The sequence below is a fragment of the Tyto alba genome, unplaced genomic scaffold (genome assembly GCF_018691265.1).
Source record: "Tyto alba isolate M040663 unplaced genomic scaffold, T.alba_DEE_v4.0 Super-Scaffold_23, whole genome shotgun sequence".
In the NCBI taxonomy this organism is placed as follows: Eukaryota; Metazoa; Chordata; class Aves; order Strigiformes; family Tytonidae; genus Tyto; species Tyto alba.
This window is the reverse complement of record NW_024881297.1, coordinates 5,462,518-5,486,793: the sequence shown is the minus strand read 5'-3', so window position 1 is coordinate 5,486,793 and position 24,276 is coordinate 5,462,518. Positions and strand designations below refer to the sequence as shown.

The window sequence follows — 24,276 nt, the reverse complement described above, 5'->3', positions numbered from 1 at the left end:
CTCAGAAATTCATGCATAGTCCTTTCTGTATTAAAAAAGGTTTTAGGAAAGATTAGCATTTACCAGTACCACACCAGGCTTTTCTAATTGCAGATCCATCTGAGAACAAGTCACTTGCAGCACAAGGAAATGGCCCTGTCTACAAACTTGGTCTGAAGTGTCTGAATCACAAAAACCTCAGAGCTACTACACTGGACATGTGAAACATACTTGGCAGAAATCTACAAGTGTTTTCTTTTAAAATAAAATTCTTAGTACATCTGGCTACATGATTAAAATAAATTCATGTACTGAGAATCCTCAGGGGAAAGCATTTTAGGGGAGAAAATAGCCATCTCAGTGGCTCAGCTTGATACACCTTCAGAAAAAGCCAAATTATCACAAACTCCGGAGAAGATCCCATGTGAGGAATCAGGTCCTCCTAGTGACACCTAATGTGGGAGTCCTTTGAAAAAAGAAGAAAAGAAAAAAACCCAAACTTGTAGTGTATCAGATAGAACAATATAAACACATAAGCATTTAAAAATCCATTGCACTTCAAAGGTGGGAAGCAGTGTAATCTATTGGTTTACTTAATATTTATGTAATCATAAAAAATAAATGCTGACTAAACAGAATCCAGTGAAGAAAGAGCTAAGATTTTACAGGTCTTAATTTTGGAAGTTTTATTAAAAAATACTTGTTCTTGCATTGACACCATTAGAGCTTAAATCAGTACTTATCTTTACTCTTATTCAACTCCTACCTCCTATTTTCCACAACTCTTTTCAGGACTTTGCACCTAACGCTATTTTCATATTGAAGTGGTATCGCATCATAACACATCAAGATTTTGGCTTGAACTCATGGTCTCAAGGCAGATTTTATAAGAAACTGTTCTGTTTTTCAGTGTGTTAGCCATGACAACATTTTCTCACTAAAATAAATATTTTCCACAGTGAAATGCAGGTGCAAGGGAAAAAGTCAAGTACAGCACAGAAATATTTTTCAGGCTAAGCAAAATATAAATCTTTTAAGGTTTAGGTCATGTTCTAGTGCATCAGAAATGGGTTTGGGCTGTGCAACTGAAAATGCTTTATCCCTCTGACAAGCCTGTCTTTGTCATAATAAGTCATGGCTATAAACCTGCAATCCCCATCTGTCTTGTTTTGGCTCTGAACTACAACACCGGCAGTATATGAACCAAGCTGCCAGTGTGAAACAATCTCGCTGTTCGTACAGCCCTCTCTGAACCAGAAGAAAAGGTCCTTCCAAGAATGCAGCATTACACCTGCACAGACAAGGTGCAGCACGTTCTATCTTTGCAAAAACACCCATACTTCAGACAGCTTGGTCACATGCCACTGTCACAAGACATCACCCTTCTCTCAGAAGCTTTAAGGCCATCCCACACTAACACACAGATCTTGTGCTTCCTTTTAAAACTAACTCTTGTGCCTCATAAGGTATATCAATGAGCAAGGACTATGTATTTGGATATAGGACAGATAAAAATCTAAGCCTGTAGGTCCACAAGCCATTTCAGAAAAGATAAATGGAGAGTTCTTGGAAGTACACAAATGACAAACTCCCGTTGATACACATCAGTCACTGCCTGTGGGATTTTCAAAGCCTTTTGTCAGAAGTCCCACAAAGTTTCTGCTTCATTAGGCATTAAACTGCTTTCAAATCTTAGGGCTCCCACAGCATACAACGAGAAATTTCTATTTGACCTATCAACTCAGATTCAAGATGAACATAAACTCTTCCACCGGTGCACCACTCCAGAAGTGAGGATCACCACGGATAGGATCCTTCTGCAGCCACTGGGAGTTAAGGCAGCAAAGACTGGAACAAAAAATAGTTTTGTTCCTCTGGAAGGTGGCAGCAACCCTGAGCAACACAGGTTATCTAGTTATACAGCTCTCTTCAGCTAGAAGTACTCCAAATTAAATCAGTCACTGTTCCTCAGATACTGCTTTATTATGTCCTACACTACAATACTACAGATTTATGGGCACATCAACATTCATCCATAGGAACTATCACACCAATATCCTTGAATATTCCAACTTTAATGCAAATACTATATTAACCTTCTTGATTTCTTTCTATAGTGCAATAACAAACCAAATTGTTTTACCACCTTGTATATTTATAAAACAGAGTGCAAAGTTTCAAACAACCTTCCTGGTTTGAAGTGCATTGTCTGTCCAAAAAGAATAACTCCGTGCCCAGGAATGAAAAACAGATGCATGGATTGTTGTCAGCTTGTACCTGCAATTAACTCAATTTTTGCTGCTATATTAACACAGCAGTCAAAACATTTGGCCTGATGATCTCATTAAAAGAGTGCAAAAATCTATTTAACACTGTTTCTAGAAGGCTTTAGTATCATTATTTCAAGGTATATCTAAAATATGTTTCTGTAATTCAGGTGAGTTTAATCTGCCAGTTTCTCTGGAAAATTAATCAAGTAAGTCTATGTTCTATGATATGAAGAGTGATATATTAAGGAGGTGGGACACAGAATATCGTTTTCAGAATAGGTTTCAGGCAGAAGGTCAGAAAAATTTTAAAAGAAAACCAAGAAGTCATTCCAAATGTTGCCTAAAAATAATAGCTGACCATAGCCTTCAATCACATACACACTAAGTACTAGTATAGTAATCAATAGCTTAGCTAGCTTCAAGTTTCCACACATAGATCCACTTTTCTTTTAGAATCCAGAAGTACTTGAAGTACTTGAAGCTGCAGTATGAAACGCATCTAAGCACAAGCCAAACACCCAGGCCTCCCTGCAGTACTATGACCCGTTCAGCTCTCTGTTGCTGCGCTTCTTGTAGTTAAAACAAAAAAATGCTGTTTTAAATCCAAAATTGCTTCCAGATGGCAGATTTGTAAAAGTAAATTTGACATAAGATCTATTTTGTCCTTCAGAAGTATTTAGTTAATTTTTAAGAATGATAAAGGATCAAATCAAAACCAAACCCTATTTAATCTATTTGCAAATAATAATCCTGCACCTTGCTTTCATTCTTCTATGCTGACAACATACAGCTTTGATGCTCTGATTGCAAAATGAGGCAACTTTCTCCAACTTCTGTTAAAATCTCTTCAACCTTTAATGTGGTAAACCCACTGTGTTTTCCTTTTAACTTACAAAAAAAAAAAAAAAAGAAAAAAACCTACAACAACAAAACAAACCTACAGGTCAAAAGTTATGAAAGTTAGTCAAAGTCATACGAGGAAACAAAATGAACATTTGAAGTTTTAAGCAAATGCCAAACCTCCACATGGCCAGTCGCACTGTTTTCCTCCTTTGCACAGAAGCTGGTAGTGAATGCCTCGTGGTGGCTCTTACAAACAGCATCTTTCAAAGACCTGCTCATGTCACCTATGCCACTTCCTAGATCTAACCCACTGAAAGGCATGGGCCCAACAGTGGGTACCACTGTATCATCACTGCCCTCTCAAACGAAAGCATCTCTTCTAAAAACAGTGACTCATCATGCAATATTGCTACTTCTCAGACACATGCTTAATTTAAGCACTTTATGAACTCTTAAGCACTTAATTAAGTCGGTGGGACTGCTTAGAGGGCCTGAAGTCTAATGCTATAATGTGGCACACATACAGTATCTCATTTTGTGTCTACAGAAACCATTATGCTACTATGGAATGTCTTCCTCTAGAAAACCCACCCATTACACTAGTTAGACATCTGACAAAAATGCGGCAAGCTACCTCAAATCCCATTAACTATGCACTTTCTCTCACCACATCCTTAACCTTTCCAGGAAAAAAAAAAAACAAACAAACAAAAAAAAAAAAAAAAAAAAAAAAACAACAAAAAAAAAGTCTACAACTGATGGAGCAGTTCTTGGAAATACAATAAAACATCCCTTCCTTGGATTGCACAAGGGTAGATACTGAGGGCACAATACAGCTCCTGCCCAAACCCACACATCACAGCCTTAAGAAGCACACCATGTTCAAACCAGACAAGCAAAGACAACATAGTCTCTGCGAACAACTGCATGTAGCAGAGGGCTCGCACTACTTGCTCTGACCAACAGCACAGTGTGACTCACCACACCATCAGGGAAACTGTAAGCTTCTCTCTAACACACCCCAGGCCAGGCAAGCAATCTTCCTCAACTTCAGCACCTCAGCATTGGCATGGCTTCCAACCATGCTTGCTGGAAGGCAGACTGGTCTCTTCTGCACGCAGGGTGTTGCTGTGGCTCTAACGCATCTCTGCGACAGATCCAACAGGAGAACTTCCACATGCCACTCTGCAAGACTGATGCAAAATAATCAACATGAATGCCACATCTCTGCTCTTCCTTTGAGAGTTGCCTGATGATCACTACAATCCAAACAGCCCCTTAAATTCATTGAAAGCTCAATCAACCTCTGCTGATGTGGAAGTTTTTCTGTAAACATCCTTTAAGTACGTTCAACATCTGCAGCCTTGGGGTAACAATCAAGTTGTTTTAAAAACTGCCTGTACCCTTCTGCAATATTTCCCCTAAGCAAGTGAATAATTTACAATGATGTCAGCTCAGTCAGAGCCTATTCCTTGATTCTTCTATCTGGAATCCTCCATTTACATGAGGGATGTTTTCTCAGTGCAGGTGTATAAATAGAAGAGCTTCAATTAATCGCAGTGTTGCCCATAGCATGTCCCTGCTCAGTGGCTGTTATACACCTGCAGTAGTAAAATACCAAAAGAGATAACGTACTGAATTTTAATCACATGTTGCCATGTTACATATTATGCTGTTTAAAAACATTTCCTTTACTCCTGAGCTGTTTGTAAAAGGGTGTTACCAATTAAAGATGAATAGCCTGGGGAATGATATTACAGTTCACACAATTTGGTTATAGTGACTAAGTAGAGAAAAGCAGCTTGATAGCAGCTGGTATTTTTCTTAAATGGATAACATAATAACAGGATATTTTTTCATGAGCCTTTGCAAAAGGAAAGGAGCTGGGATGGTTTAAAAACTCTTGCCTCATTGTAATGCGATATTATTGTGTAGCTCAAAATGATTCACAGTTCAATATAGAAGCTAAAAAGAAAACAATCAGTGTGCAGGGAAAACAAAATTAAAAGGCACATTAGTGGCAAGATGTTCCCAGAAAAACAATGAGAAATTTCAGTCCTACTTCTTTGTATATTATGGTAGTCAGCCTGTGCCACTGCACACAGGCACGTAACCTGAAAGAACGTGTCAAGGGGAAAACTACATGCTGGCTTTAAAGGCACTTCTTCTAAAATACTGCCCTATTTCTGCCAAACACTTTTTTCCTATCAACACCAAGTACATGGACTGAATTTAAGGAAATCTGAGTGCACACTAAAGGCTTTTACTGAAAATAAAGTACAGAAGGAAGAAAGAACACACTTTAGCATCTGGCCACATATATAACAGAGATCCCAAGCTCCACATATCCCATCAGCTTCTTGGTTCACTTATGAAACCTCAGTGCACCCCTGAGGAACAATACAGCTGATATTGTCATGCTTTGGCAACTTTGCTGACTGGGATAGGAGCTTAGGATCACAGCAGATCTAGCCCTAGCTCCCCAATGGCAGGAGAAAATGCTATTGCCAACAGCCTGTGTGGGAAGAGAGCTGAAAATAAACTCCCAGCACCCCATTTTACTCCAGTGCTGCAAAACAAGGACCTTTATGTATTGCTCTTCTGTCTGGTTAAACTACAAACCACAGTGCAGAATGAAATGCATTGTGCTTCTCTTGCCCTCCTGCAGGTATATGGTGAGCAGGTATTACTAGTTTTACATGATTATTAAATGTGTACTCTTCTATAGGCTTACTATTTTCTCCTGTATACTAATGAAACATTGTTTTCATCTCTGCCTTTCACTGTTCTCTTTTAAGCTCTATCAGCCTTCCTCTGACATACTGACTACTATGATTAAAGCTTCTGCTCACCAGCTTCACATGTCCAAATTTGGACTATTCTCCCTATACTGAAAAAGCCCTCAGAAAACAAAAGAAGCCAATCCCACAGACACTTCGAGTCAGAACACTGCAAGATGCTTCAACTAAGTCCAGGGTATCCTCTAGCTGCTAGTTGTACTACTGACAACTCCCTGGATCCCAAAGTGAAAGAGCAGAGTGTTTTCAAATATTCCCCAGGCTTCTGTAACTTCTCCTCACTTTCAGGCACATTCCAAAGCAAGGTTATTGCAAGTGACTGGAACAGTAGATTTCTCCTTGGCAAAAGGGCCAATTACAAAGCAGATTTTTCTGATGCCTGCTGCAAAGACATGTAAATGCTTAAGTACACATTTCTAAATCTGAGGTTACCATACAAATTAACTGTACTTGTTAAAACACTCAAAAGCCTTCTTGTGGCATTTAATATGAAGACACATACCCAGGAAGCTCCTGAAATACTTGACTACATGACATAAAATACGAGCTTGCTGCTGTGTGAATATACATGTATAATCCAGATTAACCAACATTGCCACAACAATACTCCTGCTGGTTAAAAGGAAATATTTCATTATTAATACCAGTGGGTCAATTAGCTCCCAGACCACTGGGTCAATTAGCTCCCAGACCACTGGGTCAATTAGCTCCCAGACCACTGGGAGAGACAGCCAGCACCACGTGTGGTTTGTTCATATTGTAGTTTTGGTACTCAAATCTAGATTTCAGGTCTTTGGGGACAGGTGAACAGAAAAGAAAGGGGGTAAAAAAGGAAAAAGGAAGGAAGCCACTCCAGCTAGCTAGTCACTGATTGGTTTCTTTAGGCAAACATTTCCAACTCAGCTATTTCAATCACAGCAGAAGAGGAGCAACATCAGAGAATCACAAGTAGCATATAAAATTCTCATTACTTCTCATGGACAGTACACGGCATTTAGTGATGCATACACAGATTGACATATCTCCAAATTAGTAGAATCTTAAATGGGAATATTGGCTTTTCCCAACACTGAAAAATTAGATCCACAAATAGGATTTCATGTAAGTTAGCCACAATAGGACTATCTCACCCTGACTTTTGCATAGGACCTTCCTTAAGTCATTACATGTAGCTCATGATATTATCTAGCACTTCCAAAGAAATACCATCAAGAGCCAAGAGAGGGAAGGAAAAACACTTTAAGATACCTACACACAACAGAATTCAGGACATGCAGAGACATCTTGCTAGTGTCCCTGATTCCACATCACAGTGGAAAGCATACTGAAATTCAAGCGTGACTAGTATGTAACAGCAGCACAAGCGAGTGTACAGGTTTGCATGGGGAGCAAGTGGGAGCAAAGCAGGGAGTGCCAGGATCTGCTGCACATAAACTCTTCCAGTAACAGGAGTGAAGTCAGGCCATGTGTCCAGTCATACCAACCCAACTTCCAGACTCTTTACAAAACCCAGCATCCTCTCCAAGCTAACTTCTGGCATCTCTGTCATCTCCTTTGCACCTTCTCACACCGACATGTAATTAAGTCCACATACAGCCCTTATCTTGTTCAGGGTTCCCAAACTGCTGTCAATCCTGTCACTGAGCAGACTAAGCATTAAGAAGCTCTTGAAGTTTATGGACTTCCAGACCTGGGAACATTGTTATGTAAGCTACAGCCAAAAGCTGTTCAGCTTCTTTCCTGTAATCAAACATTCGCCAATGAGGTACTCATACAGAAGTTAGAGCATCCTGGTAATTCCTCAGGAATCCTCAGGTACTGGCCAAGCACTACAGTTGCGACCTAAGGAAATGCAGAAATCACTGGGTCTGTGAGCTTAACAGATTGAAGGCAGGAAGATAAAATGGCATCTAAGTTCAATTATCTCTCATACAGTGCTCTGCACTGAGAAGTACCAACTAAAAATGAAAACCAGTACACACACACATTGTTTGTATGAAAAATTCTCTTCATCTCATCAGGTGATCATTTAACAGATGAGTGCTATCCATAAAAGCTACCTCTAGGAAGATGCTTAGCAAAAGGCCTGAAGATGGATGCGTCTTTTTCCATAACATAAAAAGTTCCTATTAATAAATCACTCTCAGCTAGTATCAAAAAGAAAAAAAAAGCACAAAAAAAAAAAAAATACACACAACAAAGAGATGCCTCCTCTAGGCTAAATAGTGCTAGAAGTTTTAGGCTAACCAGTACTTCCTCAGGTTTTGAAAACCTACACAAACAAAAACAAAGCATGCAACAAGTGCTTTTAGAAATCATACTATTTTAAAACCAGGATTGACTAGACAGCAATAAAGGTGACAAAAAGTAAGCATTTAAAGCCAAGTGCCACACCACAGAGAAGCAGGCAAAGATCTCTAGCTAAGAGAGTCAGATCGGTACAGACTCAAGTGAAGAGTTTGTGAACAAGTGCACGAAGGTGATCTACGTGAAAAGAGCCAACACAACTTCTGTGAGGGGAATCCTGCCTTACAAACCTCAGAGTCCTCTGAAGCAGTGACAAGCACATGCATAAAGATAATATGGTTGACATGGTCTACTTGGATTTTTGAAAGCTCATCAGTTAAGGCTTCTTAAGGAAACAAACTAGCAGTAGAATGCAATGAAAGGTTCTTTCTGTGATAAATGTTGCAAAAATTGATAATTCGCTTCTACCCTATATTTTCTATCTTTGAAACAAGGGGACAACAGCAGACTGCTTGCTGGAGGTGTGCTGTTAAACCTAGGGAAAAGGGAAAGAGCAATTAGGAGAGTAAGCTTTGTGATGATGGTGGTCATAAATTATTCAGTGTAGGGCTGAGTCTGACACCTTCACAAGCAGCTATAGAATGATCTCATGAAACTTTGTGACTGGAAAACAACAGGCCAAAGAACAATCAATGCAGAAAAATATAAACAGATGTCTGTGATGGAAAAAGAAAAAAATTATATCCTACCTTCATAGATGAAAAGATAAGCTTCAAACTGACTTATTCAGGAGAGAGATCTCTGCATTATGATATACAGTCTGAGCTGTTGCAACTACTGCCAAGTCAGTCCTGTTTGTTTGTTTTAATTGTTTTGATACAATTTTTAGACTGTTATTTCAAAGCCAGCCTAAAACAAAGAACTCTCTGGCTGCTGCGTACCAAATCCTTAAGAGTCCAAAGAATGTACAACTCAGCTATTTACAAATTTATTATCCCAATGTAACATGGACATTCATGCTTCATTGCTTTCCAGTTACCAAACTGAATTGTAATTTTAAAAACCGTAGAATTTTAGCCTGCAAATACCATAATTAAAAAAATATTGTGAACAGAGAAGTAGTAAGGTAAAAATGTTTTGGAATTTAAATTGCCTTGCTAGAAGACAAGCACAGCATTAGTGATACAGGCAGCTTCCTATCTTTATTTAGAAAAAAGGTAGCAGGGAATGTGACTTTACTATAGCAATCTTTTCTGACGTGATTAAAAAAAAAAAATTAAAGTGTTTGGAAATTACAGATTTTTTTCCCTAAACCCCAAAGACTTAAACCCTTCAATTACCTTCTGTCTTCATTAAAAAGGGCACACTGACATTCCAGGCTTTTAATGCAACACGATACAGAAACTATATAACACACTCCTTGTCTGGATTGAAAGAGAATAACAACAACAGTGACAAGACAATTGAAAGCAGCATGACTAGGCAAAATTCAGCTGAGGCATGGGAACGTGTGAGGAGGAAGAACCCAGCTGTAACAAACACCCTGCTGCCGAGCCCTCTCCCCCGACCTGGGAGGAAGCCAATGGCCGTTACCTCTGTCGAGCATCAGGCAACAGGGGTGCCATCACACGAACAGCAACAAATGCCCTGCAAGAACCATACAGAGAATCTCTGTACAGCGCAACTTAAAAAGCAGGAGAAAATCTAGCTTAAGGTCTACTACAGTTCAACTGTTTCACACCCATATCCTAGCTGCTCTTTTCCTGTGTTCTTTTATTCTGAACAGCTTTAGTGGCAAGTTTGGGGTTTCTTTTTTAAATCGGTCATTATAGCACCCTTGTTCTTTTACTAAACTTAAAGGTCAAAATCCACTTGCTGGTGCCAGAACTGATGCTTTCTTAGGAGAAGATTGCTCACAGCTATATCTTGGATGTGCAGACAATTATTATAATTTGCCTTTTAGAAACTAGCATACTGAGTTCTGTGACAATTGAGGTACTTCAGCTGGAGTGTAGAGAACAATACTATGTGAAAATAGGGTGTACTTGTGGGGCACCAACTTCCTACAGAAACGAATACAAATAGTCTCTGTTTTGATGTTACTTTATAATTTGGTACACACAACTTCCACATGAGAGCCCATCCAAGCTGACACTTCATGCTATTCCCACCAACTACGCAATCCTTTACAGGGGTGTAAGCCAGATAAAAATTTGGCCTTGTTAGCACACCACTCACACACAGAATATCTCAGAGCAGAATCAGATCCTACAAGAGGAACTAGACAAACATGTTGCAGATGTTCCTAAAAGCATCCATAGCTTCACTAAGAGATGTTTTCCATGTCTGGAAGACACATGAAAATATGATGCAATTCCTCTTCCAGTAAGCAGCACTAACCAACAGACCAAGTTCTCAGGTGACGAAAAAGCACTGCTCAGTGCGAGTGCTCCATCTGTTCAGTAGGAACCAAGTGACACTGGCTACTATAACTTCATAAGGATGTGCCCCCAGCGTGTGCCAGCTCCCACGCAAGAATGAAAACATACCATCAAGCTTCACCCATCAAAACCTCTCCACATGAAACGCTGAGGTGGCTGCATAAATCCTTAAGCAGATTTGCACTCCAAGGAAATTCGGGGTTTGTGCAGTCAAGACAGCCAGACATTAAAACACTTAAACAAGTAGCCTTGGCAGATCTTTTAACTTCTGTACATGTATTTGTGAAAACCGCTTCCTTACCACAACAGAGCTCCTGACATGACCTTTTTCACAACTTTCCATTCACCGCGTTGGAGGTGGCCAGGCAGAAAATTCTGTGTAATCCTTAGTGTGGGACTGTGGTTCTCACTTTACTTTGGTGCAGAGAAATATTTCAGCTTAAAACTACTCTTTTGCAAAAGATTGCAATCCTTTATATGCTTCAGAGGAGGAAAGCTGCTTTGTTTTTCAGTTAATATAGAACACCCAAATTTCAGTGCTTTGCAGATGTGTGTTCACATGGCCCATTAGCAGGAAGAAGCTGGAAGAAGGTGCAGATGTTTGAGCATCCCTGCCATAGGCAAAGTTACACCAAAAGGAAACAGATATCAAGTGCCTCTAAATAATTTCTCTTTTCTAGGTATTTAGCTCATACTAGCTAGAATTTGCACTTTTTTAGTATCTGTCTTGTCTAAAAAGAAATATGAACCAGCAGATTATGAACTGCAGGAATCCAAAGGCAAATCCATCTCCCGGACTCCGGTTTCACTTGCTTGAAGATTACTAGCAAAATAACAAACCATCCCTCTAGAAAGGAAATACTTTTCAGCACCTACTTAAACACATTTCATTTATTTATTCCAAATATTTTCCCCAAACTATCCACAATTTATAAAGAAAAAAAAAAAAAAAAGTAGTAAAAAGATGAGGACCGATTTATTCTTAAGCAAAGAATGTTGATTATTGCAACACACTTCCAGGTGAAAAAACATTTCTGCTAGGGTAACAAATTCAATGTCTAGAGTAGAAAGCTACCCAAACACACCTGGACCTCTTCAAAAAGCATTTAATATTGTACTAAGGACGTAACACTTGGAATTATCAAAAACTGCTCAGGCTTGTGTGCTACTTGGGGGACAACTTTCATGCAGAGTGAATTGAATGGTCCCCAGGTATAAATATATACCACTCAAAATTTCTGTTAGTTATTTGTTCAGCTACTTATTTTTTTCAGAAGCCTGTGTCATAGACTGTATAGTCAAGGCTGGAAATCCTTACTTATTCTTTCCACATCATATTTTGATTTGCTGGAAAGCATGTACATACACTTATTTCTGTGAAATGTCAGTCAGAAATCACGTGACTCATCAACTTGTTCCTCACTGTACCACTTAAATATAAAAAAACAGAAAAAACATAAACCATGAAATAAAGAGTTTACTGCAGTACCATCTTAAAATTCTGCCCGATGGTAGACAGAAGGATGGAGAAATTTTGTTCTTCCAGTTTTCCCAATTCTCAACTAGACAATTTAAAACAGACAACATATTGTCCTTGCCTGCAGCCGTTGAGGCTTCTCTCCTTCCTTCAGCCTAGCCACCTGACTTCTGAAGGGCCAAAGGCACCTAATCAACCCAGAACTTTAAGTATTCACATGCCCAGTATTAGTATGTACATGTTAATGTTCTACCTTCAGCCAAACATATCAGTGCAATGTTTTTGTTTCCCTGCCAGGCTTCGGAAATTTCATTTACGTCTCTCAAGGCATCCTAGTTTATACATTGTACACTACCAGAGGTCTGCTGAGGGAAATAAAAATTCATCATTTTCTTGCTCGTGATGACACAAATGTCTTCTAGGCTCACCCTCAAGAAAGGAATTTATTGCTTTATTTGTTCAAGAGGCTTATGCTGAAGACACCACTTGGTACTGATTTCCTATGGTGTTAGACACAAAGGGAAGCAGAAAGAAACCAGTCACTAAACTGATCTCTGCAGTCCCAGATTGCCTTCTATGTCTTTTCCATTTGCCATCACACATTTGGGGAAAGCCCAGAAAGAACCACTGGAGCTAATTTCAGCATCTAATTGCATCTGTGGAATCCCTAAGCAGATTATGGATGCCTGCCCTATCCCACTCAACTTGGGGCCAATTAAACCAAAATAAGGACAGTCAATAAAGCATTAGCAATTATTTCTTTCCTTATCAGAACATATAAGAAAAGAAAAAAGTGAAATTATGGTTACATGACCATTTACAGATTTAGAGTTCCTATTTGCACAAAAGTGAAGATTGGAGGTAGGTGAAAGATTTATTTTCCTAAAGAGAGATTGAGTTGCTAAGAGTGTGAAAAAAACATTAACCAAGAGACAAATGTAAGTGGCAAGATATAATAGAAAATACAGAGAAGTTTTCAGTATCAGAAGGGAAGGAATCCAGGATTGTCAGCACCTAAGGTTGATGCTACCAACTAGTACAATTCTAAAACTTAACATACTAATTCATCTCCTAACATTTTCTGCAGAATATCGCTTTGTGAGTAAGAAGCAATTCTCAAGCCCACTCCTTTTCTATGGCTGGATCTCAGGAGTTTCAAATGGTGACAGAACCAGCAACAACTACCAGATCTCTATCATCAGCAAATGACTGTCAAAGAGTCAGTCTTCCAACAAGAATGGGAGTTGCATTTGTCTCCTTCCTTCATTAGTCTGAGAAAGTGCCAATTCACACTGAATTGTTGAAGAGAACATACTGCTATTTTAACAGTAGAACAAGCAATAAACGTTCAGAGAATGGAAAAACCTGGTCTCAATCCTGCTATTAGGTTTAGGGTCAGGAATGGGTCATTCTCCCCTTCCCACTAAGGTACTGGTTTAAAAGACTCCAAGGGAGGGTGTGGAAAAGGAGAGTAACACAGAGTACAGGAAGATGTCCAAAAAAGCTATTTTGCTGGGCCAGAACGGCCACCATGAAACATTCTGAAGGCTGTTCCAGTTTTCTCTGTTTACCCAATCTTGGATTACCAAGACATGTGCAAGCTTCAAAAAATTTAACTCAGTGAAGCCTTCCAACACTGATATCAATCTAAAATGTTATCTATATATTATGGGTTTATAAAAAGGGAGAAGAAAAGAAAACCTCTAACATATTCCTGTCATGGATTTTCTTGTGCATTCTCCAATTCTTACTCATTCTGCTCGAGCCAAAAAGCAGACTGTCAGCCACATGACTCAATCTGTTTGGCCTCTAGTGCCAGCAAGTGCTAAGAGCGCAGGAGCCTGTTGATATGAAATATAATTAACCGTACTTTTTCCATAATGTCACAGAAAAATATTCTATCAAAGTTTAGTAATAGCTCTGTGATAGATTTAGCAGGGGACAAAACCAGGAGTGGCTCTACTGCATCTTCAGGGACTTGGCTCTTCAAAACCTCAGAGGAATTTAGCTGGTTAATTCACTGAAAAGCAGGTACCCAGCTGCCTTCAGTGCCTTTCAGCATTTCAGCCTAGGAATGAGTAGGTCCACTCCACATTTTTAACGCTACCTAAAAAGCCACAAGTGTTTAACAGAGTTATCCCTCGATCTAACCTTGTCTGTAAGGCACTGGCCCACCCAGCAAGCTGAGCATCACACACTCCTCACATCCTTCCCCGGAAGCACTTTAATGTACTTGCTAGTACAAGCTGTATCTTTCCCTCTTCTCTCCTCAGTAAAGGTATGGTCCATGTGAACATCAAAATTAATTTACGAGCTAAAATGGGAAAGACAGGGACTAAAATCATGCCACTTTCCTCCAAGATCCTTAGGTGTATTAAGAGAAGGTCACTTCATACATTCTGTTAAGAATAAAGAGATTCATCCCTTCCTGCATCCTCCTTCTGAAAGAACATCCACGTGATACTCAGCCACATCTTGATTAATACAAAGAAAGTACTCTCCAATACATTTCAACCTACAGGTTGTCATTTAAATGTTGAGAGCATTCCCTGGAGTCATAGAAGAGTCCCTGAGGCCTGCACTGAGTACAGAGCCACTCTAGCACAACCACCAGGGACAAGACTTGAAGGAAAAATAAAACTGCAAATTCAAATCCTAGATACTGAATGAAGGCCTGCTTTTAACAGATTTCTTTTTTCTTTCTGTACACAAAAAAAGCTTTAGACCATATGCACACACATGGGAAGACCCCTAACCAATGATTTTGTTTTAAAGACATTGCACTTAACATTATAGACATATAATTGCTTTGGAATTTGGAATTTCTTGCATCTCCAATCACTGAAATACATTAAAATAATTAGGCTACCATGAAGTGCAGAATCCTCAAGTTTAATTCTTTCAATTAAGTTTCAGTGGGATCACTTGCAATACCAAAATCCAAAGCAATACTTAAAAAAAAAGCAACATTTTCTCCCTCACTTTCAATGTTTCATTTTAGTGGCCTGCTTCAGAGCCCATTAACGAAAGAGAAGACAGCCAATGACCTACTACTGACCCATGTACCCAAATACCTGTTTTCCATGTGGTTTGTAAAAGGAATACATTATAACTAGACCAGATAGCTTTTCCAAGAGAAACATTTGTACACATAAAAACAGGTCCAGTTTTCAAAAACTGTTTCTGAGCCCACATCTCCAGGGTAAAGTATCAGAGGAGAAGGATCACAAAAGGACCAGGTGCCAAAGAGAGACAGGTTCAAGTTAACTGTGTTTGGTAGGCCAGTCATGGAGCATTTGAAAGCAAACTGTTCTACAACTGTCTCAAGCCTGGAGTTTGCAGAAATGAAGTGAGCTCCCCCTTCTGCTTCATCTTCTGCTTTCTGTGATCAAGAGGCAGTCTGTAAGGTACCCCCTGAATCACGTTAGGCAAAAGATAATAGAGAATATGGTAATATCTGACAGTGGCTTAACACTGGTTTCATTCCCTCCTCTAGCTGATGAAACTTAAATCCAGGTTTTCTGCTACCTGGGAACAAAGTCCAGCTTTGCCATTTGCTGTTCTGCTCCCACCCTCATTTGCACAGGAGAAATATTTCAGTGTTCCTGTCCCTGCTCCAAAGGTCAGTGCTGGTGTCTCAAGCCACAGAAAAGCAGACCTGGGAATCATGCTGTACACCCTGCCCTTCTCAGGCATGTGTCCTGACTGATGGGCTGACTAGTCACCCTCATGCTCCTTCCCAGGCCAAAAAAAAATAAAAGAAAACAAAACAAAACCAATAAGTATTTTACACATTAAGTGGACCAATTTTGGAGGACAAAGACCCAGAGCCCCATTCCAGAGCAGTCTGTAGCTGGGCATTATTCTTGCAATTCCCAGGACACAGCTGCAAATATCCCTGCATAGAGGTAGCTACACAGCATTTCTACCACCTGCCTGAGTGATACAGCCCCGATACTCTGAATGGAAGTACAAGCCTGTCCTCCAGAGGAAAGCTTTAACACTTTAACAAGGACAGCTCCAGTTCTTCTGTTTGGTTTTTGGGGTGGTTTTTTTTTTTGTGTTTTGTTTTGTTTTTCCCCTTTATCATACTCTACTCATACCACTAAGCAGTCAGACGAGAACACAAGGACTGTGAATCTTAAGTAGAGGGAGGCCTCTCCTGGTTACATCAGGTAAGGCACCAAAACTCTGAAGCACAGAGATACACAAGATGCTTATCCTAAACACCCTCCCCATTTCAGCCACTCCTCCTTTGACTGCAGGTGTTACCAACTCCCTGAATAGGGTCAGAGACAACTCACAGCTACAGAAACCACACCAGTGACCGGGGCAGCACCAAACATGCCTGTTCAACGTGCACACCAGCAGAGTGGGAGTTGAAGTGGTTTACAGCTCTATTGGTGGTGCGTAGCACTGAATCTGGTAGGTAGGGAATACTCCTGTGCCATTCAAAAGCCACTTCAAATCCATGTGGAAGTAGTGCAGTTTCCTGGTAGCCACAGTAATCCCACAGTAAAATGCACATATAGGTGCCATATAGATGTCAGGAAGTCCACACAGCCTGGATCCAGGCTTTGTAAAATACAAAAGCAGTTACAAAGTGCTGCTGCCTCAGATGGTTACACCAGAAGAGGAGCTTAAAGCATCATAAGGCAACATTGTACTTCCAGTTGAAACAACTACCTTGTTTCCTGACCTGATGTCAACCAGTTTTATTTATTCTGTATACAAACACAGTTCTTCCTAAACATCAGTGCTATGCACGTTACAAGACTCTTTTGACAAACGTGAATGAGATTTTTCCACCTCTATCGCTCTGGACAGCAGAAAGAATAAAATAACCTTGCACTCATTTAGAGATGACCTAATACCAAAAAAAAAAAAAAAAAAAAAAAAAAAAAAAAAAAAAAAAAAAAGCATCTCTCTTTCCAATTTGCTTCTTTTAAAGAAAATAAAAAACAATCCTGGGCTCAAGCCCCTTCATTTCAAATCCCAAAGAAACTCACACACATCCTTGTTGCAAATAACAGATGGCATGTTGCGCTTCTATCTGCCTCTCAAAGTCTGAAGTTCACTGGTTTTTATTATCCTGTTTCTTTGTTCTAACCAAAAAAAAAAAAAAAAAAAAAAGCCCAAACCCAACACTCTCATGGTGCCCCTTTCTTGTGGAAAAGCATGAAGCAATTTAAAGGAACTAGTCTTACTTCTATTTACTTTCCCCTATCAATTTTCACTTGACTTCAGATGTGACACTAAAACCAGAAAAGTTTAAGACTGCTTCACAAAGAGTCCAAAAGAAGAAATAAATGCACTGCCTCCAGCCCACCCACATCCATTTTCTGCAATATGTACTCAACTTATTTTAACCATTTGTAAAGGAAGTACTACCAATCCTACCAAGTGCATGTCTTAACTGATAATGCTATTTAACTAAGCAAGACACATTCGGAAGGCAGAGCAAGAATTCGGAGGAAAACCACACTACCATTCTAGACATTTGAAGGAAAATATTGGCTCTCTTGATCAGAAGCAGCTTTGCAATACGGTGTAATGTGTACCTACTCTGAAGCTAATTTTTCAAATATTAGTCAAGATAAGCCTTCCTACACATGAAGAAGAAAACTTAGGTCTTGAGTAAACTCTGACTGCTACATTTAAGCAACAACTACAGAAACAGAGAAGCAGCCTAAGAGTGACCACCTTCTTTGTGCTCACCTTTACTACTGCTCTAAATCATCTACCAAATTCTGTCTTGATGATTTATTGCTACTCCACAGAACTATGCTTGGAAGTATTTTGTTGTGGCTAAGCGGACACTTCCCAGTTACTAATCTTTGCATAAGGCTTTATATTTCCAATAAATTACAAGTTTCTGTGATTGTTCTGCGATACAGCTGCAGCAGTAAAAGGCATGGCAGTGAAAGGTTGCCAACTAATACAGCCTGTGTAAATTAAGTGTTTCTGACTGCTGACAGACGAACCCTAAAAATAGAATGGGAATTACAGAAGCCTACAGGAAACACAGAAGCTATGCATAATACCCAGTGGCACACCATGGAGCTGAAATGCAGCAGAGCCAATATATATTACAGCTGTTGGCTTGTCTGAGTACTTTTTAGCAAGTGGAGCTTGAAGCTGTTGTTGTGCAAGACCAATAGTATACACCATTCCTTAAAGCTTAGTGTGCTTATATCAGTAAGGCACACGGAAGCACTCTGGCTGTGGGAACCTCATTGCTATGAATATCAGCCACTTGCAGATATTTCCAAAATGATTAAACACAAGTTTGTTTCTCAAAGAGAACACAGAGTCACTTACCAGCTAGCTTCTCTGTCTTTTGATCCAAGTAACCCCTCACTGTATAAAAGTTCTGAGCCACATATCCCATCTTTAGCTTAAAAGACTCACATTTGTTTTTCTTTGATGGAGGAGATTATCATGGGTGGGAAATACCCCTGTCAATCCTTTTGTATGGGACAGTAGTGTCAAGGCAGTAGGCGAGGGATGAAAAGGACTCAAAGCAGAAATCCTGAAGGTACCTGCCTAGGGCATTTGCTCTCATATGCAAAAATAATCTGGGCAGTCAGAATTAACAGTGACAGTTTCTGAGACCTGTGCAGCCAAGCTCAACTTGAGGAAAATTTTGTGCTCAGAGAAAACCACAGATACATTTTTGCAAGGAGGCAATTCAGAAGTCCTGACAGCAGCAACTCCTGACACAGATGTCTGGATAACCTGCTCAACCAGATGCAGTCAAAATAGGCCACTTCACCCTCTGAGTCAGCCCTGATATCTTTACCTACAAACTAATGGGAAACTAAACAAAGAATAAGCAAACAACCAGACAGAATACCTACTCAAGACACCAAGGAGAGAGACAACTGCACAGAGAGCACTGGCTTTAGTTCATTTTCACTCATCTCCACACATGGAAACACTAGAAGAGTAATTAATAACAATCAGTGGTTTAGAAACATACTTTACAAGAACAATACAAGACCAACTGGTCAGTTATTTTAGTTGAGTTCTTACTCTTCTGACCTCATCAGCACTGTCACCATCAGCCTTCATATTGCTGCTAAGTATGTCTGGGCATGAGCCACAGAATGTTACAAGTCTAAACACGTATGAGAAAAAAAAAAAAAAATCAATCCTTTTTGCCTTTATACAAATAATTAATCCTTTGGTCTTGCAAAATTAATTTCTCCATATAGTGACATGAACAGTTATGTCACCTTATGCCTGGAATAAAAGTTTGATACAGATTTGTACATGAAATATGGCAATAGCTTAACTACACAGCACATATTCTCAGCCCACAGATGCTAGGAAATGCATTTGATATATGCTGTTAAATTATTAAATGATTATTTCACTATAGCATGAAAAGGGAAAAGCACCACTGGAGAATAAGACTGCTCAGTGGCTCTACTATTCACCAGCCACATTGACAAAATGAGTATTCTGTTAATAATGTTATTTAGCTTCTTGTAGCAAGGCACCAAAAAAAAAAAAAAAAAAAAAACCACAGTTCACTATTTATGGGGTTTGTTAATTTCTTTTTCCGGAGAGGCAAATAAAAGAATAAACCAGAAAAGTAAACAGCTAAATGTTTTAAGATTTGCAGGTTGGTTAAACAGTGAAGAAAGTGAAAAAATAAAAAGGTAGGGGGAACCAACCATATGATATAATAAAGCTTTATTGCCAAGCACTGAATTCTTGATGCAATGTGAGTTTTCATGGAAAGTGCATGCTGTAGCTATACACCCTGTAACAAGTATAAGATGGCAGAATTCAAAACAAAACAGAAGCCTAAAAATAAAATAATGTTGCATAGGTACTGCTTGAACTTCCTTTGTCAGAGACTTTTGGAGAGTAAATCAGCTCTCCCCTCAAAGGCTTTTGGAAATGGAAGTAAAACAGTCCACATAAAAGAGCAGACACCTTGTAACAATAATCGAAGCAGCCCTCATCATCCAGTCTAAGCCATTTAAATCTCTTCCTAAGTGATAGGTCTCATAGACCTTTGTGTGATTTGCTTCAGCTACCCTATATAAAGAGAGCACTCCCACAGCAATCCCAGTCTCCCTGACCCAGGGAAACACTCGCAAGGAACCAAAATGACCTTAACCATTGCCATAGACAGGAAAGGAACTCTAGACTATGTTACTGAATAAATTTGGTCGTCTAAGTCTAACAACTGATCAGCAAAGAAAGGGTATTTTCCCTTCTCATATGCCACCCGTGCTCTAACAGTGTGTTCCCTGTCTTGTAACCATCAATCCCAGAAGTCTGAAGTGTTAGAAAACACACATTTCTGGGCTACAACTTTGAAAGGATGACCCAGGTATTCAAGCAGCAGTATTTAGGTGTTTCAAACACATCTAGTACCTGAGAAGCTTGGTTGCCTCATTTACCGTACACTGGTATCAGAGCCTAGGGGAGGGGTGAGAGGGAAGTGCAGCACACACATCCACACCCCCAAGCCATGAAAGAGCCCCGACAGCCAGGACTCAGCTGCTGGGGACAGGTAGTGGGTGTTACAACGCCCGTTTGACCAGGGGAAGGGAATCAGTGGAGGCTGCGAGGTCGCGGTGCAGACACGGTCCCCGTTGCAGAACGCGGCAGGGCAGGTGCCTAGCGAGGTGCGCCCCGGGACCAGGCAGGCACTTACTTCTGGGGGACCACCGCCGTCAGCCCCGCGGCCGCCGCCGCCGCCCGAGCCTCGAACTCCTCCCGCTGCATCACGTTCCCGGAGCCGCGGAAGCCCAGCTCCACCAACTGCCGCCCCACCGCCTCGCTCTGCGGGAAGGAAAAAAACGGGGAGGGAGCCCCGTTAGCGCCGGGACACCGCGGACGCTCCCCCCCCCCCCCCCCCCCCCCCGCGGCAGCCACCGCGGGCGGAGAGCGCCCCCTGGCGGCGCGGCGGGCGGGGCGCCCCCGCGGTTGCCCCGGTGGGGCGGGGGGTGCCCGTTCGCCCCCCCCTTCACACCCCCCCAACCCTCCGCGGCCGCTCTCCCGCAGCCCGCCGGGACGCTCCGCCGCTCCCAGCCGCTGCTCCCTGCTTCTCCGCGGGGGCCTGGCCCCGAGGGCGCCGCGGCCAGCGCCGGTGCTCCCCGGGCGCTAAGCGACGGGAGGACGGAGCTCGGGGAAAGGGAGGCGGTCTGGCTACCCGCGCCGGCCCGAAAGCAGCGGTGCTGGGCAGCCGGGAGCTGCAGGCACCGGCGGGCTCGGCCTTGCTCCGAGCACTCGCAAGCACGGCGCTGAGGAAGGAGCTCCGAAGGCCACCCCGGCAGAGGGGCGGGGGTCCTCGGGGGGGTTCATGCCGCCACAGCCTCTGCCATCCCCGCGACAGCAGCGACCAAACCCCCGCGGCTGAAGCCCTGCGGTTTCTTGCCCGCTTTCCTCTGCCTGTACCACACCTCGATCCCAGGAAAGGACGTGCGTGCCTTTTTATACCTCCAGCTGGAAACCAACTCCCGAGTTTAAGCTGACATCCACGCAGGAGAGTAACACGGACAAGTTGAGAGCTGGGGCAGGAGGTGGCAGGGCTGGGGGGGCAGTTATTTTCTCCAGCTGAAGCAGGGGCACCTGATAAGCCCTGACAGCGAAAGCATCCCAGGAAATATCCCCTGCCGCTTCCACGCCAGCCCGGCGCCAGGGCCAGCCCTTCCCAGGCTGCAGGCAGGCTGCCAGACCCCGTCCTGATTTCTTAAAACCAGAGAGTTAGGTAGCAGCTTTCCGAGAGCAAATCCGTAAGCAATAGGAACCGTTTTCCACGCCACCTGCCTTCTAAGTGGGAGACAGGAAACCTTTTGCAACTTTCCTCACAGTATTTTTCCACGGAGCAACGTGCAATATCATTTTTAAAGGTCAGAAGTTCAGCAGCCAGCCCCATCCTTTTGAATGATTCAGCCTAAAAATTAGGCTTCGTAAGCACGGGACCCACGGTAGATCTTCCCAGTTTGGGTTAAGAACCACGCCAGCACTAGCTGGAAGCTGCCTATGCACATCAAAGCCAGCCTCGCTGTCTTCGTCTCATCCTATTGCTTTAGACAGACGAGGTGCTTATTACCACATTTCGTTTCTCTGGGTAGGAATTGACAGCAAGTACCACGGAACAAATGGCTGCTCCCGTGCAAGGCTTTCTGGTTCAGACCCGCGCTTCGAAGCTTGCTTGCGTGCCGGCCCCGCTGCAGAGGGGCTTCAGCCCACTCGGGACGGCGGGGTTATCCGTACACAAGCCCTGTGCCACCTCCCTCCCGTGGGGAGAGCTGGCACGGGAGCAAGCGGGACAATTTGTTCCCTCAGGACGTGGGTTTTACCAATGAGACCCTTGCCCCTAACGGTCACCAAAACCTCCACCAGCTAGCAACGCGCCAGACTCCCCTCAGGAGCCACCGCGGCCGGTACCGGCCCGAGGCCCGCTGAGGGAGCTTCGCCGGGGGCCGGTGTCCCGCCTCCCCGCCACCGACCTCCAGGTACTGCAGGTCCCGCGCCGTCACCTGCGGCTCCAGGTACTCCTCGTAGGTGCGGAACGGCGGCGGCGGAGCAGCGGCCGCCGCCATCCCGCCCCGCGTCTGTGGTAACGGCGCGAGCGGCGGCGCAACGGCTGCGGCGGCACGTGCTGCCCCGCCCCGCCCCATCAGCGCGCGCGGGAATGGGGGGGGGGGGGGGCACCCCAGGAAGACAGACACCCTCCCACGCCCCCCCCCAAAGTCAGGGCAGTGCGCGGCCGCTCCGTGCTCCCCGCCCCCCGAGAGCTGCCTGGGTCTTTGCTTTTGGGGAGGTTTTGAATTGCTTTGGGCACTTAATTTTTAATATTATTTTGGGGTTTGGTGTTTTTCGTTTTTTTTTTTTTTTTTGGGGGGGGGGGGGGAAGCTGCTAGTGCAAAAGCAAATTCTAGTGGGAAAAGCAACTTACCCTGCACCCCCCACTCTCCACCCGCCCCGTTCACATGCGCACCTGCAGATGCCACAGACCCGCCACACTGCGCCTTACGCACTGATTTTTTTAAGAAGTTCGGTCACCTAAGTTGTTGGGTTTTTTTTTTTTTTTTTTTTTGGCCGCTGCCCCAGCGCTGATGTTTTCGGCCACCACCACGCCTGCAAACGGGAACGCAGCTGTGAGGGGGGCTGGGTGGGAAGGCAGGGGCCAGCAAGGCACAGCTGCCACCCACAGCCCAACAGCTCCTGCACCGGTGGGCTCGGCCGAAGGGCCCTGACCTGCCTCGTGCAGCAACGCGGGACTGCAGGCCAGTATTTCTGGGGATTTGGAAGATGATGTACCACTGCAGGGATATCTGGAGAAGTTACAAGCAAGATGCAATGGGGAGAGGAGGGATGTGGGGGCTTTTTTGCATTTCAGACTTTGAACAGCACGGAGCTGGGGCGCAGCCGGCAGCTCCGTGCACTCCAGCGTGCTCCCTGCAGCACCTTCCACAGCTCCACATGGATCTGTGCCTCCTTTGAAGTCAGCAGTGTTTGGAAAGGAATTTGGGAATCCCCTTCATTTGTTTCGTTTCAAGCTTTTTCTCTCCAGCACCATAGGGGTAAATCAGAGACGGCAGAAGAGAAAGAAAAAACCCACAAACCAAAAAACGACACACCATGCCAACCCCCAGCTTCTCAAAATACGTGGGATTTAAGCCAGTGTTTTCCCCATCAGGTGATAAATTCGGTTTGGAGAGACTCCCTTGGGGAGAGAACAGACCAACAGTGCAGCTTGGAGCCGGCTGGGGTAAAGCACCAGCTTTGTAAACCAAAAAGGAAGTCAGGTGCTTCTGGGAGACTTCACATTTGTCCCAACACTTGCTAACGTTGTGCTTGGAGCTGAGCTTCCAGAGGCACCGTGCCTCTCCCCATGCGATACTTTGCCTAATCAACATCTGAGACTTTTTATATCTGCAAAGCCTGCAGGAAAAGATGACTCAGAAAGCAAATGGGAGAGAAAAAAAGGGCGAATTTGAGGTATCAGACCGCATTGTGTAATCATGCCATTTTTAGCCTTCTGACAAAGAACTCGGAGGCATCGTGCTGGTGTCCTAGGACAGTTAACTTCATACACCTGCGTTATCTTCATATATCCCGGCTCCCTGGATGCCACCTGCCTCCGGGCTTGACCAGCCCTGCTCTCTGCCTGCTCTGTGATTAAACTTGCCTGAAAGGCCACAGGTCCCTCACCAAAGGCCACCCAGTTGGCTGATGCACAAACCTCC

General features: G+C 42.8%; 1 protein-coding gene across 1 annotated transcript in view; it reads right to left on the bottom strand.

The window, feature by feature from the left end:
* The window catches only part of CFAP299 (cilia and flagella associated protein 299), a 223,713-nt gene extending 199,671 nt beyond the window's left edge, over window positions 1–24,042 (bottom strand). The window contains 4 exon segments of the mRNA XM_032997972.2: window positions 20,733–20,860; window positions 22,534–22,633; window positions 22,635–22,670; window positions 24,038–24,042. Coding sequence (XP_032853863.2) covers window positions 20,733–20,860; window positions 22,534–22,633; window positions 22,635–22,670; window positions 24,038–24,042 — 269 coding nt within the window.
* Between the last annotated feature and the right edge of the window lie 234 nt (window positions 24,043–24,276).